This window comes from Eretmochelys imbricata, chromosome 1, assembly GCF_965152235.1.
Source record: "Eretmochelys imbricata isolate rEreImb1 chromosome 1, rEreImb1.hap1, whole genome shotgun sequence".
Taxonomy (NCBI): Eukaryota; Metazoa; Chordata; order Testudines; family Cheloniidae; genus Eretmochelys; species Eretmochelys imbricata.
In genome coordinates, this window is record NC_135572.1 from 319015172 (window position 1) to 319032741 (window position 17570).

General features: G+C 39.4%; 1 protein-coding gene across 3 annotated transcripts in view; it reads right to left on the reverse strand.

Annotated features, from left to right (window-relative positions):
• The window catches only part of POT1 (protection of telomeres 1), a 137299-nt gene that overhangs the window by 57068 nt on the left and 62661 nt on the right, over positions 1–17570 (reverse strand). For all 3 annotated transcript variants that reach the window (XM_077834557.1, XM_077834547.1, XM_077834561.1), the window contains one exon: positions 2361–2491. In XM_077834557.1, coding sequence (XP_077690683.1) covers positions 2361–2491 — 131 coding nt within the window. The remainder of the gene's footprint in view (positions 1–2360; positions 2492–17570) is intronic.

The window sequence follows — 17570 nt, forward strand, 5'->3', positions numbered from 1 at the left end:
CTCAGACAGTGAAAGAGGGAAGAACCAAGACAAAGAAAATGTGCATTTCCATATGCACTGGTGAAAAGAGACAGAATGAAGCCACTTTCCCACCAGACTCCAAGTCTCTTTGCTCTCAGCTGGAAAAAAAATTATCTCAAGAAATACATTTCGAAAGGGTGACTGAACTATAAAATTGAGGGACAAAAATACCCCAAGTTATCTATCCCTATCCACCTCTCTCTCATGACTTAAGACGACAAAAGAAAAAACAGCCGTTGGAACTTGGGAGAAGATCCTGACCAGAAATTTGGTCAGCAATGCTACTGAAAACCTGTGGTAAGGATTTCATCTTGACCAAGTCTAGTTTGTTAAGTTTAGTAGTAGGAAGCTTTTATTTTTATTTTTATTTTCCTTGTAACCATTTTTGACTTTAATGCCTAAATACTTGTACTCATTTAAAACTTATCTATTTGTAGTTACATAAACTTGTTTTATTCTTTAATCAAAACTAATTCAGGGTTATGAACTGTATGTGTAACCCCATTTGAGGTGGCAACCTGTTGTATCTTGATCTCCTTAGAGAGGCAATGGACCTAATATATCTGGACTGCCCAAGAGAGGGTTGGACAGTGCTAAACACACTTTTGGGGGGAAATTCATGACTGGGAGTGTGTTGGCGTCATCCTGCATGTGGTAACCCAGGCTGGTGGAAGCCAGATTATGACTGGAGCGTGGCTAGCAGGCTGCAGCTATACACAATCACTCAGGGTGTTATCTGCGTGCTGTTTGCGAGCTGCCCAGGTGGAAGCTACAACAGTGAAGCATTGTTAGGCATCCTAGGTTGCAGGGCACGGGTGACACAGCCCCTCACTGGTCTGGATTGCATCCTGAAATGTCACATTATCATGTAATTAAAGACTGTATCATAATACATACCCACAAGAGGGCCAAATTAATGTTGCATGGGCAACCTCAATTCTGGTATTTCCTAACGTTTTGAGCTCTGGACTTGTAACCTCAACATTCGTTTAATGTAGTTTAGTGTGTGTAACATAAGGTCAAAAGGGGAGTACAATATGTACGGTGTTGATATAACACAACATTTTGAGACCGTGTGCTTCCACTGTTAGGGAACTTCCTTCCCTCCACGGTGTTCCACCCACAGTAGTAAGAGGTACAGGTATATCTGTAGTAACTGATGCAGTAGAAGGCACAGGTATATTTGTAGTAATTCATTAAGTATTAGCTTAAATCATAAAATTACAAGAAATATTAACAGAAATATAATTATGCAAAACAATCTTTCAATCCCGTTATCAAGATGCTTGCAATTTTCATTTCCTGAAACATTGAGCAAATCAAGTGATTCTGTATTTAGACTAATCCCAACTGAACTCTTTTTCCCCATTACACTATTAGCTCTGACCCACAGGGCCTTGCCAATACCTGTTTTAATTATTATCGTGGTGCAGTAGCACCACTATAATAAAGGGTATGTCACGACTTTGGTCTAAAGGGCAACCTTCTACGGCCTCTTAAATTGGCATGCTTAGTCAGATTCCTTTGAAATGTGGTGTGCCTTAGAAGGGTGCAGAATTGGCTTAGTGACTCAATTTCGGGTCATTTAAGACAGAGATTGTGGAGTTGTAAACACCCCATAACAGACATTTTTCATAAAAAGTTTCTAGGTTTTGTTTCTTTTATTTATTTTTGGCTCAGAGCTACAGATAAAACTATTGATGTAATGTTGGTCTCAGTCTGTTGAATTTTACCCAAGGTGGTGCATGGTACTCACTAAATCTTTGGGAGACCCAAATTGAGAACAGTATTTAAGAATATGTAGATTTTTACAGTGCACGTGTGCCAATACATAAAAACGGCTAGAGGGTTTCCACTGCAGCCATTTTATAGAGGACTATGGCTAGCTAGTTGACTTTAGAGCAGCCTCCAGATTGATCTAGCATGCCCCAGAGTTGGGGTGACATTCAAGGTAACTAGCTCAAATAATTCTAATAGTTTGAAGAGGCATGGTTTTTGTTTACACAATCCATGGTGGCTTATTCCTATCATATTCTGTTCACATATGAATTCTATAGCTATCTTTAATGATTTTATTCATTTAGTTTACCTAGTCCTCAAATAAGGCTCACTGTTCTGGAATTCCCAGGATTACCTCTAACTTTCTTAAGATAAAAACTACCAACAGTATGCCTATTAATTATTACTAGTAGTTTTTGAAATCAATTTAGTCTTGGTTCATAAACTAGTGAACGTCTTTGTCCCGCATCGGGCTTTCACAATATGAATGAAGTTATTCCCACGCTGCTGATGCCTCCCCCCCCCCCGAAAAAAACCCAAATGTATTAAAAACAACGTACCTTTATTCTATGAAATCGAACAATATCTCCAATTTTGTAGATTTTTGGAAGGGCATCTAGATTTCCATTAAAAAGTGTGCATGTTAATTTCACATTTGATTGGTCCACAATTGTTACAACAGAACAATAATCTGTAAAATATAAAAAAGAATGTATAATAGGACTTAATGACATTTTAGTATTAATATATTCATATTTGGATTAACACATAAATCAAGGGAGTAATGCTAATAAGAAAATTCATCCCATCATATGCTATGTAAGCTGTTAGAATAGCTGAAAACCGGTATGGTTGCTTGTGCAAAGAGCTCTGAGTCAGAAACTCCCACATTCTGTTGTTCTGCCATGGGCCCACTGTAGGGTTTGGAGAATGTTACATCTTCACAAGTCTCAGTTTCCTCATCTGCAAAATGGGGAAAATAGCTATTTACCTCACAGAGTTGTGAGAATAATAGTGATTCCACTGTACTTTAAGAGATAAAGAGCTGTGCAAGTGTCAAGAGTAAATTAAAACATTAATTACCACCCCACACACAGACATAAGAAAAAGAGTTGCAGGCACATATCAGTGGTTTGAAGTTTTATCATCTTTCAAGCTGCTATTTTATTTAGTTTTGGGAGGTAGGCATTGGAGACCCAGGAAACGGCACTGCACTTCCACAACAAGCCACAGGGTCAAACTCCAAAGACTATATGACCTTTATTCTGCCTCACTAGAACTGTAACAGTGTATTATGTATGTTACAGACTTCCCTAAACAGAAATGTAAAAGCAAGTGCTCAGTTGGACATCTTTAAGTGAGAAATCTGTAAGGAAGTAATGGTAAAATTGTTGTCTTGATCTCAGGAGTTAGGTGCCTAACTTGCTTGGTTGCTTTTGAAAATACCATTAGGACATCAGTAATTTTTAAATAGGTAATAGGCAGAGGAATGGCATCACAGTCTATTTCTATGTTGATATACGACTTTGCCAGGCATTTATGTACGCAAAACTTTGTTTTGAAAATGGTTTTAATAATGTACAGTAAGACCCTTAAGAAAAGCATATCATTACATGCAATGCATTAACTAACAATACACAACATTTCCATTTTTGAAGTACTGACTCCTGAAAAGGGGGAAGTACACATTGGCTTTGAATGTGAAGGTTGCTATCCCTAGGTGCACAGTGCCAGAATGTACAAAACTAGCATTCCTAAGAGTGAAGAATTAAATTAAATTCTTACATTTAAAAATTGTATTTCTAAACACCAGTACATAAAAGTGGGCCTACTTGCCCATTCATGATTTTTTTACCCCAGCCCTCGTTCCATTAGTTACTTTACTTGCCATTTATACTGAGTGTGACATTTATAGAGGAGTTGAAAATGTTTGCTGGAAAAGTGAACTGAAACATTTTATGCTTTCAGACTTGGAAGGCACCAGGAGTTTTTGGGTTAATTGGTGCTGCTAAGTATTGTGCAAACTAAGGCCATGTCTACGCCTGGAGTGCTTTACTGGTATAAATGTAATGGTATACTCTACTGGCATGCAGTCTTAGCTGGATACAGCTTATGCCTGTGAAACTATGCTTTTAGCATTGTAACTTATTACACACTCCTTTCCTTGCAGTAGTGTGAGACAAGCTATGCCGGTAAAAGCACAGTTTTGCTGATATAACTGAGTCTGCAAAAGCTCACTTTCATATACAATGAAAATGTTGTTATACTGGTAACGTGCTAACTTGAGGAGTAAAAAGTTCAGATTTACAGGCTGGAAACAGAAATCTTTCCCCTCTTGCCTACATCTCAGTACGTTTGGTATGGTCTCCTCTCAGAAACCACGCTGAAGGGGAAGAGTTAATTCTGCCCTCTCGGTTTTATTTTGTGTACTGGCAGCAACCAAATCTAGACTCCTGAGCTCAATCAGAAATGGTTGTAGTACTTCAGATGTTAAGATTTATATAATCCCCTTGGAGTCCCTTACTCAGAATTTAGGACACACTGCTTAAGCCATCAGCAAGTTGTCTAGGTTATTTTTAAAATTTAGATAGATAGATAGGGCTGTCAAGCTATTAAAAAAAATAACCGCTATTAATCACACGATTAATGGTGGGGACTGACTTTTCCATTTTGGTTTTAGCAACCAAACATACATATTGGAACACTCCACCTTATTACCAGGTAACCTCCATGTATCAGGAAGATATCCAAGAATAAAACTTAAGGGAGAGGGCTCCAATTTAGCATCCAAAATCAGATTAGTCATTTGACCTGCCACAGACAAGAAATTCTTGATAGAATCACAGAATATCAGGGTTGGAAGGGACCTCAGTAGGTCATCTAATCCAACCCCCTGCTCAAAAGCAGGACCCATCCCCATTTAAATCATCCCAGCCAGGGCTTTGTCAAGCCTGACCTTAAAAACTTCTAAGGAAGGAGATTCCACCACCTCCCTAGGCAACGCATTCCAGTAGAGGGGCACTCCCAAAAATATATGAGGTAATGCAGCACCAGTGGAGTTTCATTTCCAACAGCCATCAGCAGTTATGAAGCCCATTACAATTAGATTATGTGGGGACCAGTATATTCAAAAAAGTGTCTGGTGAATAAGCCACAGTCTCAAATCTTCAGCTGTTTTTTTAACATTAGATACAATTGTATTACACTGCAGAGATAGTTGTGTATCCAAATCTCTATTCCAAGCAACTCTCAAATTGACAATCTTTGGCAGAATTTTTGCATCAGAAAATCATAAAAGGATATCACTGGGTGAGTAAATCTAGGAAGATTTGCTCCAAAATAATAAAAATGTTATGGAGGCTCTGGAGCTTCCAATGCATTGGGTCTAAAATACATTTGAAAGTAAATGCTTTAATTGGAGATATTTCCACGCTCCAGAGCGGGGAAAGCCAAATTGTTGCTGAAGATCTACAAATGGTTTAAGTTTATCATTGTCAATTAGCTGCGACAAAGTCATAATTCCTCGCTCCATCAATTCCTCCACATCATTTTACCACCGATTTTATGGAAAGATTACTCCACAGAACCATCTCTACATGGAAGAATGGATGGAAGCAGAACTTTCTAGTCAAGTTTGACCAAACTTGTCTCACAGTTCTTATTGTGAAAGCTCAGGAGCCATCCAGCCCATAATAATTCCATCCTATAATGCCCAAAATGGGGAGAGGATATACCAATTCTCATTCAATCTGAAAGCAAAGTATGGTCTGCATGGTCACCTCTAACAGTCACAAAAATGACTGGCATAACAAAAAGGAGATATGATAATTTTTCAAGTTGGGAAAACAAAATTATTCCAGAGATGGAGGGAGCTGTAATTTGTTCAGAGCCAGTCTAAATTCCTCACTTCCTCAATTCCTTCCTCCCCAAAGAAGCATTCTGAAAATATTATTTAATTTCTCAAAATATATTTGAGGAATCGAAATAGGGAGACCACTCTGGACATACAGAATTCTGGGAAGGACATTCATTCTCAGTATACTAATTTTATCCCACAAACTGAAGATTAACGAATTCCATCTCCAAAATCACTATCCAGTTGGGAGATAACTGGTTATATATTTATCTTAGGAAAAGTTCTGAATATCACTGTGAATCAGTATTCCTAAATATTTCATGTCAGAGGATTGCCATTCAAAGTCCCAATTTGAGAAAAGACCTTTGTGGACAAATTTGTTAATGCCTAGGATTTCTGATTTACCCCAATTAATTTTATTTCCTGAGAAGTGTCCAAACTTTTTAACAGTGGTTAGGGGGGTTAGGAATGGTGCCCTCTGGCTTAGATACAAGAGCATCATCCACACAGAGCATAATTTGGTGCTATGTTTGGCCTCCTCTGATACCATGAATATGTTGATTTGCTTGGATGGCACTGTCTAAAGATTCTAAAGCTAAATCAAAGAGAAGAGGAGAAAGGGGGCAGGCCTGCCATATTCCTCCCTGTAATGCAAATGGGGCAAAAATAATATTGTTGGTAACTACCGTGGAAGTCAGATTAGAGTATCTAAACTTAATCTAAGCAATAAATTGGCTACCAAATCCAAATTTTGCTAATACTTCAAAAAGATTGTCCTGTGCTATGTGGTCAATGGCTTTTTTGGCATCTAAAGAAATTACAGAAAAGGGTTCTTTAGAATCTCTTGAAGTGGCAATAATATCAGAGCAAATTATTTGAACCCTGTCTATTACAAAGGAACCCTATGTAATGTATATGTATAACCTGAGAGAGAACTTTGTCCAACTGCATAACAAGAGCTTTAGCTAAATCTTATCATAATTCATTAAAGAAATTGGCTTGTAATTACTACATAGTCCAAGGTCTTTCCGAGGTTTATGATAACTGAAATTACAGCTTCTTCCACAGTAGGTGGGTACATTTTCTCATTCTTTGCCTCATATTCAATAATCTAGGTGTGAAAACTATTGTAAAATTCAACAGGGAACCTTCTTATACCAGGAGTCTTTCCAACCTTCATTTCTTGTATAGCTCATCAGTTCCATGATTTCTAGAGGGGCATCTATAAGTTCCTTCTGCAAGTCAGAGATCTGTGGCAGAGACAGTTGACTAAAAAGTTACCTTGGGCATCTTTACTGATTTCCTCTTCAGCTAAACATAGTATTAAAAAACTGCGGAAATTGTTTATTAATATCTGACTGGTATATATAATTTGTAGGTACTATAACAAGTAGCAGCTATTTATTTGTATTAGCCTTAAGCTTAAGTCTTGTCCTCTCTCTCACCAAATTCTCAATAGTTTTGCTTGAAATAGAATAAAGCAAACTCAACCTTTTGGGAGAGAAGTTTGTTTATTTCATATCTTAGATGGGTCTTAGTTTCTTTGGGGCAGAGGCAGAAGCATAGTTTACACTCAAGGTCTTGATTTCCATCACAAGGGTAACGATTCTATGTTCTGTCCATTTCTTTTTAAAGGTAACATATGAGACATGTCCTCTGACGGAGGCTTTAAGGCACCCCAAAACGTGGCAGTGATGAAGCAGAGAGGGGAATCGTTTAAAAATAAAATAAAATAAGAGTTAACAAATGATGCATCAACAGAAGAAAGGTATTTCATCTCCACATCTTAGTTGGGGATGCATACCATTGGGGCCTAAAAGACTCACCTAGCAGGGTCAGATATAGCAACAGTATCAATGCCACAATCTGTGATAGAATTTATCCAGTCTTGTGACACTAAGAAATCGTCAAATCTTGAATATGTTGAAAGAGCTGCAGAAAGAAGAAAAAACAAAACCCTACAGTCTCCGGCTGTAAGATTTCCCCTATCTCCACCCATCTGGTAAGCCTAAATAAAGCCACGTATGTATGAAGTAGCTGATAAGTATTAGTGTTTCTATGCAGAAATGGAGATTCATAGATTCATAGATATTTAGGTCAGAAGGGACCACTATGATCATCTAGTCTGACCTCCTGCACAACGCAGGCCACAGAATTTCACCCACCACTCCTGCAAAAAACCTCAACCTATATCTGTGCTACTGAAGTCCTCAAATCGTGGTTTAAAGACTTCAAGGAGCAGAGAATCCTCCAGCAAGTGACCCGTGCCCCATGCTACAGAGGAAGGCGAAAAACCTCCAGGGCCTCTTCCAATCTGCCCTGGAGGAAAATTCCTTCCCAACCCCAAATATGGCGATCAGCTAAACCCTGAGCATATGGGCAAGATTCATCAGCCAGATACTACAGAAAATTCTTTCCTGGGTAACTCGGATCCCACCCCATCTAATATCCCATCACAGGCCATTAGGCCTATTTACCATGAATATTTAATTACCAAAACCATGTTATCCCATCATACTATCTCCTCCATAAACTTATCGAATTTAATCTTAAAGCCAGATAGATCTTTTGCCCCCACTGCTTCCCTTGGAAGGCTATTCCAAAACTTCACTCCTCTGATGGTTAGAAACCTTCGTCTAATTTCTAGTCTAAATTTGCTGGTGGCCAGTTTATATCCATTTGTTCTTGTGTCCACATTGGTACTGTGCTTAAATAATTCCTCTCCCTCTCCAGTATTTAGCCCTCTGATATACTTAGAGAGAGCAACCATATCTCCCCTCAACCTTCTTTTAGTTAGGCTAAACAAGCCAAGCTCCTTGAGTCTCCTTTCATAAGACAAGTTTTCCATTCCTCGGATCATCCTAGTAGCCCTTCTCTGTACCTGTTCCAGTTTGAATTCATCCTCCTTAAACATGGGAGACCAGAACTGCACACAGTATTCCAGGTGAGGTCTCACCAGTGCCTTGTATAACGGTACTAAAACCTCCTTATCCCTACTGGAAATACCTCTCCTAATGCATTAGCTTTTTTCACGGCCATATCACATTGGCGGCTCATAGTCATCCTATGATCAACCAATACTCCAAGGTCCTTTTCCTCCTCCGTTACGTCTAATTGATGCGTCCCTAGCTTATAACTAAAATTCTTGTTATTAATCCCTAAATGCATGACCTTACACTTATCACTATTAAATTTCATCCTATTACTATTACTCCGGTTTACAAGGTCATCCAGATCCTCCTGTAGGATATCCCTGATTTATCAAGGACTGGGTCTAGAGTTTTGTTAAAATCTCCAGCTATCATCGTCGGCTATCCCCTGATATGAGAATGATGTCTGCCGGGGGAAAAGTCATTGACGAGACTTAAGATGGCTAAGAAGCGTAATCCATGCTCTATAGGTTTTTCCATATATGTGTCAGGTGTTGGCTTGGAGAGAGCACAACCGGTAGCAGGGATGCTGTACACTTTTCTTCCTCCTCTGCCGTTTCTCAGCCTCTTGAGTAAGGCGATTCTCTTCAGAACAGGTTGAGGCTTGACGTATGATGCAATGCTATTGAAGTCTATTAACAGCCAGTGCTTTCCAATTCATGGAGTCAATGCCTCCCTTCTTAAGATATACTTTCAGGGTGTCCTTGTAGCATATCCTCTGTCCCCCATGGGTCATCTTATCATGATTAAGTTGAGAAAAGAGGACTTGCTTCAGAAGATGAGTATCAGCCATCCGCACACAATGACCAGACCAGTGAAGTTGATGTTTTATAATCTTCACCTCAACACTGGTGGTGTTAGCTGGAGAGAGAACGCTGGCACTGGTGTGGTGACTTTCCCATCTGATATGGCAGCACTGTTGGTACCACTCCAGACACTTAAGATGGCTTTCGTATGTCACCCATGTCATGTCCTCATAAAAAAGAGTGGGGATGACCAGGATTATAGACCAGGATCTTAGTTTCCATCCGCAGATTTCTGTCACTAAAGACACAACGAAGTAACTTTCCAAAGGATGCATTGACAGAACGGATCCTATATTATATCTCCACATAAAGATTGGCTATCTGGGAGAGGTGGCTATCAAGGTAAGGGAAATGCTCAACATTTTCCAGGAGTTCACCACTGATGACAATTTGTGAGAGAATGGGGGCAACCTGTGCTGAGGCAAGCCTTCCCAATATTGAGGGAAAGTTCTAGGCTATGATAGGAGCCCAAGACAAGATCTAGTCAGCCTCGGTGTGCGCAAGGATAGCACAGTTAGCATACTGAAGGTAGGTAATAACAGTCCTGGTGACCTTAGTTTTAGAATGAAGATGCCGCAGGTTGAATTGCTGGCCATCAATGCAATACTCAATCCCAATTGCAGAAGAAAGATGATCACGAATAAGAGTCAAGATCGCGGCAAGACAGATGGAAAAAAGGGTTTTAGGCAATAACAGTCCTGTTTAACACCAGCATGGATGGTGAATGGGTCTGTCTCCAACTCATTACAGAGGATGGTGGCGGTCACCCCATCATGAAGTAGCCTAAGAACTCAAATGACAACTGAACCTAAACAGCACCTTCCATAACCCTTCATGATTGATGGAATCAAAGGCCTTAGATAGGTCGATAAATGCCATAAACAACGGCTGGTACTGTTCTCTACAATTCTCTGGGAGCTGTTGTGCAACAAAAATCATATTGGTGGTGCCCTGAGATGGTCTGAAAACACATTAGGATTTTGGAAGGATGTCTTCGACAAGAGGGACGAGACGGTTTATACTCACAAAAATTATGAAAAAAATTGGGATCACACTGGTTTGGCCTGCAAATTTGATTATCAATTGCCAGTGTCAGCCTTGAGGATAGTAAACCTGCCCTCATTGTCAAACCTTGTGCTCAAAATGTTAACATTCAGGATTTTTTAATGTATTCATATAGCAACACCTTTTGTTTTAGAATTAAAGTAACTAGAAATTGAGAGGCCCACCCAATCTCTATTCACTTTAGAAGCTTCAAGTTCTGTCATATGTGTCTCCTAGAGAACAAAAATGTCAACGTTCTTTATTTTTTAAGCACTGGGTATATTTTGTTTATTTTAACAGGGTTATTAAAGCCCTTTATATTCCAGGAGACACATTTAATTATCAGAGTGTAGTGATGTGAGACTCACCCGCGCAGCACCTCCTGCTGGTTGTTTGGGAATTAGCTCTTTCCAGCCTCAAAGCACCCTCTGCTGGCCAGTGTCTCACCTGTTGCTGGCCCCGGGTCCGTCCCAGACCCTGGTGCCCCTTTAGCTCAGGATTCTGCCCCAGCAGTACCCCTACACTCTGGGTCTCCCCTCCCAGGGGAACCCCCAACCCTCTAAACCTACCTTGCCTCAGTGACTACTGCCAGTCATCATCTAGCCCCTGCTCTGGGGCAAACTGCAGTCTGTCACGGCCACTCATCATTGGCAAGGAGGTTGGACCAGCTGCCTCTGCCGAACCCTGGGCTGCACTTCTGCAACCCCCGTACCTGTGTAGGCCTTCACTAAGGCCTGCAGCCTGGGGATTTATCAGGCTGGAGCTCCCCAGCTCCCTTGCCCTATTCCCCAGCACTGCTCCAGTTTCAGGTACCTTGCTCCCAGGCAGCTAGCCCTTCCCACTCCAGGGCTAGAGTGAGCTTCTGACCCTCAGCCCTCTTATAGGGCTAGCTGTGGCCTGATTGGGGTGTGGCCCCAGCTGTGGCTGCTTCCCCTAATCAGCCTAGCTTTTCCCCAGCTGCAGCCCTCTCCAGGGCTGCTTTTAACCTCTTCAGGGCCGGAGTGGGATGACCACCCAGCTACACAGAGCCATCATTATTAAAACATAATGGATAACATATACGCTTTGTGAATAAGTCAGAAATTGCAAATTTTCCTGAGCAGCATACAGTTCCTGCATATCTAAGCAGCAAAAGTTCTATCATCCAGATATAGAGTGTCACTTCCCGATACATATTCTACAGAAGTGGGAAGGGAATTCTCAGCATGGAAGGGAAAGAGGAATTAAATACATGAAAAAACAAAACAGAAAAGATAGTGGAGAAAGAAATACACAATAGCACCATACAATCAAAAAGAAAAATCTATTTAAACAATCCAAAAAACCACATTTGACACTTAGGAGGCATCCTGGATCAGTTGAAACTTGGAGACCCTCTCCAGCCTTGGGGGCCCAAACATCACAAGTACAGTAATCACCTATTACCAATAGAACTGTGAGGACGCAATGATTTAAAAAATATAATTACTAATCAAATGATTGATTTTACATTTTGAAGTTCCTTTCGCATGAGCTAAGGCAATAGGAAGTAAATTGATAACCCTTTAACCGCAATTAGAGAGAAAAAAAAAGAAAAGGAACTAACATGTCAATATCAGCTAGTGCCTATCAACTTGTTTAGACAAGCCATATCTGATCTGAGAGAGCAAAACCAATTCCATATGGTCAGATCACTCCAAAGACATCTCCTTTTACAAAGGAGGAGGTGGCAGATTTGTGAGGTATTTTTCTGCCTCCTGAGAGGAACTGAATGTGACTATCTTCACACCCATGCAGGGGGCCTGTAACCTGATACTGTTGGGCTTTGGCCTTGGGCGGTGGTTCTTGGGCCCCGGGTGGTGGGGCTCGGACTTTGGCCCCGGGCACCAGCAAGTCTAAGCCAGCCCTGGGGACCCCATTAAAATGGGCTCATGACCCACTTTGGGGTCCTGACCCACAGTTGGAGAACCGCTGAGCTAGATCAATTAGCTTGGTCTTACTAGTTTTGATATTATTACAGTTCTTTATAAACTGTAACTTGTTCCCTTTGAGATCATCTTCCACATCAGAAATTCTGTGTTCAGCTTCATCCATCTGTCTGGATAGAGCTTGTAGTATACTCTGAAACTCAGTCACGGTGGTCTGCAGAATGGAGACTGTAGATTTAATGTCAAGAGTGTCCGCAGGCACCTGTTGTAGTACAGCCATCAGCTGCACTCCATCCGGCTCAGGCACCATTTTGTTTGTCAGGGTGGGGAAGGCAGATCTTCTCTGTCTTCTGAGAGGAAGATGCAGAGCTAGAGAGCATCTTTGGGGTTTCAGAGTAGCCAAGTGCAACATTTCTCAGGGTTGGATGGTAAATTTTAGGAGACAATGTTTGGGGATTTCTTGCGGCCTGCATCACAGTTCAAGCAACCTACAGCTAACTCGGTTGCAACTCTGGTGACCCAAGTTGTCTAGGTTCTTCAGAAAGCAGTGTATAAACAGAATGTACCAGGCATCAATTCAAACTTCAAGAAGCTAAATTATGAAAGCAATGAATAATCCAGTTTAAGAATTATACTGTTAATTGCAACTAGAACAAACAGCAAGAACAGAACACACACACCAGAAATGTGAAAATGCTAAGCATCTGCCTTGTTTGAGTGACAACATGAATGTCTTCAGCTTCTGTAATGACTACGTGAAATGGCAAGAGACTTTATAAACACAGCCCAGGGATTTAACTAATTACCATTACAGAGAACTTTTCAAGTCAGACAAACAACATTCAAAGTCAGTGCTGGAAATATGACCACCACCTATTTTAGAGCAATGTTAGCTTCAGTCATATTTCATATGGCAACCAAGAAACTACACAGGCCATGTCAGTTCAATCAAATTATAATAATTAGTGCCACAAACCAGTCAGCAATCAGAAAGGCAAAGCTATCATTTTGTCTAATATCACAACAGCACCTACATCCTGTGGGATAATATAAAAATATCTTATACTAATACCAACAACAGTACAAAAGTTAGTGTAAACAATTTACAGCAAAAACATTTGCTATTAAGGCTCAGGTCTTTCCCCCAATAGAACAATTTACTTTAGCAGTAAGCAATTAGTGATACACACATTTCCCCTTGGTTAGTGTCACTGTGATCCTCGGGAAAGGCAAGAAGTGTGCAAAACACAACTGACTCAGTTATAATTCTTCTCTGTTCAGTTCCTTAGGTCACCTCTCATAACTTGGTTTTAGAGCTAATCCTCAGTAAACATTTTATAAAGCAATAGAAGCACAAATAAACTGCTTAGAGGAATCAAAGACACCATCAATCCACTGTGACATCTTCACCATATTAAGACTGTGAAGTCCTAGAAGGAAACAAAGGATGTCACGTTCCATTAATTAGATGAAGCTGGCACATGGGTCACAGAAGCATGGAGAGCATTAATCAGACTTGATATATTCTTCTGATGAATATGTACATATGACAGTTTTGGATCCATTTAAAAAGATCTTTCTTTTACCAATCTCTATATGAATGAGAGAAGCGCTGACAGGAGATATCCCATATGCAATTTAAAGAGCCAAAACCCCACATCTTCCCATTTCTAATACAAATATAAATAATTGGTACAGCATTTCTATAAACATGATAACTGATTTTTCAATAATCTGGCATAGATTATACAATTCTTAATTCTAACATACTAGATGCTTTCAGAACTGGTTCTACGTCATTACTGAAGATTCTTTTCCCTATTCCTATCAGCAAGAATTGGTACACCAGACCAGATCACAGGTCCATCAAGTCAAGTATCCTATCTCTAAATGGGACAGAAAAAGGGGCAGGAAACCTCAAGATTAGTGGTTGGCCTTTAGTAGGAATATTTATATTCCTAAAACATTTATTTATCCTGACTAATGTACCTGCGGATGTTCTCATCTTACATTTTTGATACCTTTTTGGCCTCAGTTATATTTTGTTGGAATGAGTGCTACACATTAACTCATTTATTAGCATAAATGAGTTGTATTCAAAATGACATTCAAAATCCTTAGTTTCATCCTGCTTGTGACGTTAACAGCAGAAAAGTTTGATAAGATTTGAAGTTATCCATCATAAAAGTATTTTATCATATTCTCTCACTCACAACTACATTTCACAGGGATATTTATGAGCTGTTATCATCTTAATTAATTAGCCTCTTACAGTTTGTATGGCAACTTCCATCTTCTCTGTATGTGTATATATATATCTTCTTACGATATGTTCCATTCTATGCATCCGATGAAGTGGGCTGTAGCCCACGAAAGCTTATGCTCTAATAAATTTGTTAGTCTCTAAGGTGCCACAAGTACTCCTGTTTTTTTTGCGGATACAGACTAACATGGCTGCTACTCTGAAAAATGAAAAATTAAACTCTCTGTTAGGCATTAAAGGCAATTTTGAGCAATTCACCTAATTTCCTTGGTCTGAATAAGTGCAAATTGCCTGGGAATTTTATTGTAAAAGAAAAACTGCTAGTAATACTAAATCAAGTCTTTAATCAAAGAAGTAATGAATATATACATTTATATACTCTGCTAAAATACTTGCACAGAATTATTTCCTTTACTTGCACAATACGCGTTTTTAAGATCAACAGTATTTAAATTAGGAACTGAATAATATACTGTTTAAAAAATAAATTCAAGTAATTATTGTCACTAGTGGCTAGTAGAATGTTTCTAATCAACTTATTGGTATAGTTGCTCCTAAACCAGATGCATTAAGAAGTCAATAGTTACTGGGCAGCCAACAGCAATTTTCAATAAATCCTACAATTTTACTATGGTTTTCCAAGCTGTATGATACTTAGGACCCTACCAAATTCATGGTCGTGAAAAATGCATGACAGACTGTGAAATCTGGTCTCCCCCCTGAAATCTCATCTTTTGTGTGCTTTTACCCTATCCTATATAGATTTTATGGGGGGAGACCTGCATTTCTCTTATTGGGTGTCCTGACCCAAAAAGGAGTTTCAGGGGGGACGGAAAGTTCTTTCTTTGGTGCGGGGAGGGGGGAAGAGTGTCATGGTATTGCCACCCTTACTTCTGCGCTGCCTTCAGAGCCCAGCGACCAGGGAGTGGCGGCTATCGGCCAGGTGCCCAGCTCTGAAGGCAGCATCCCGCCAGCAATAGCGCAGAAGTAAGGGTAGCAGTACCGTAACACCTCATACAACAACTTTGCAAACCCTCTCCCCCACAAAACTCCTGTTTGAGTCAACTACAACTACAACACCATGAAATTTCAGATTTAAATAGCTGAAATCACAAAATTTATGATTTTTTAATTGACCAAAATGGACTGTGAATTTGGTAGGGCCCTAATAATACTGTATATTTGCATTTCTAATGAGGTCTAATTTGAATCCTGTAAGCAGCAGGTAAGGAAGTGATTTTCCAGTAACTGGAGTTATCTTAAGGTACTATCCTCAGAGGAATAATACTGAGAAAGTGTGTCCTATTAAGCAGGACACAGGGAGATAGCTAATCACTTCCAGAGTTCCAATATCCTCTGCAAAACATAAAAGTACAGAAAATGTGTCATGGAGGACGGATAAAGAAGAGAGAGAAAAAGAACTACTACACAAGCACCATCAAAACCTCAGATTTCCTTTAGAACTGAAATACTGTATTCTACAAGGAACAATGCCTACTTTCTACGAAAGGAGGGCAAGAAACTGCATAGCTGCAGCATTTACTGTATCTGTGAAAGATCAAATTGAGGTCTGATTTCCGTATTCTCAGATAAGCAGGCTCTCAGATTGCCTAGTTTTGAGAACTGCTGAACTGGAGGGACATCTCAGTACAAACAAGCACTGCAAAATGGACAATCCCTTTACTAAACAGATTTCATATTACTTAAGGAGTTAAACTGTTAGCTCAACAGCCTAAAACCTGCATTATGCTACCACATGATGTACTACCATCTGGAGTCCAGGTACAACAACTGCTCCAAAGTCTCTTGTACATCCAGTAGCCTGTATTATTATGTGAAGGAACCTTGGCCACTTCCAGTCAGGCTTCAGATCAGTGTAAGTCAGTAGTTTTTACCTGACTGGCTAAAATAAAGTATGCAAAAATTTGGTTTAAAAAATATGACAGAGCATCAACACGTCACTTGCTAGAGTGAGTTTGTGTAGTTTAAAATTGAGAAAATTTTGATTAACTAATTAGATTAAAGTTCGATCCAGGTTGGACAAGGGAATTCATTCTACTGTCTAGCATTCACGCCAGGAAGACACTAGACTGGATCAATAATCTCCTACTGCAAAGGGAGAAAAGGTTATTGGTACAAGGATTCATTATAGAGACTGTTTGGATTCTAAATTGCAATAATATAAAAAGACAATTGTAGAAAACCACATTCTCCTTTAATACCTATAGCAACATTTTGTTTTTCATTATGAGGGTAATCAGTATACAAACATCCTTGTACTAAACTAAGTGACTGAAACGATAGATTTATGAAACACTTATAACACATCCTAGAAAAAAATCTGAACGAGAATTTTGCAAAACTCCAAAGAGAACACTCCAAAGATTTAAGCTTAATACAGCTTAATTGTTATTTCTAATAAGGGAATAAACTTAAGAGACACTCACAAACATTCAAAAACTATGAGCAGCATCTGGCTAAACAGATGCTTTAATGCCAGTGTTTGTAAATTGTAGATCACAATAACTGTTGTGGGATTTCTTTTCATTACCTAAGTGACTGAAACAATAGGTTTATCAAATACTTATTAACTATTTATTAAACGTAATAATTTTACTTTATTTATTTTTACCAAGCATCAGAAGAAATATTGGGTATTTTATAGAAAATAACACTTTAAACAGTAAAGAAACTAGTTACATGCCAACGACATCTATAATTATCTTTACAGTGGTTTTCTTGCTAGGCTGGAAAAATTTTATACTATCTGCCTAGTTGGACTATAATAAATACTCTTGAGTGAGGCATATATCAGAATTACTGTACTGATAAAATAAAGTAACTTACTTCTGCCAGTTTCCCCATCTAAAGAATGAGAATAATACAGACCCCTTCATTGGTGCACATGTGTGTGTGATTGGTGTTCATATAGCATTCTGAAACGTTCGTGCTATTATTTATTGC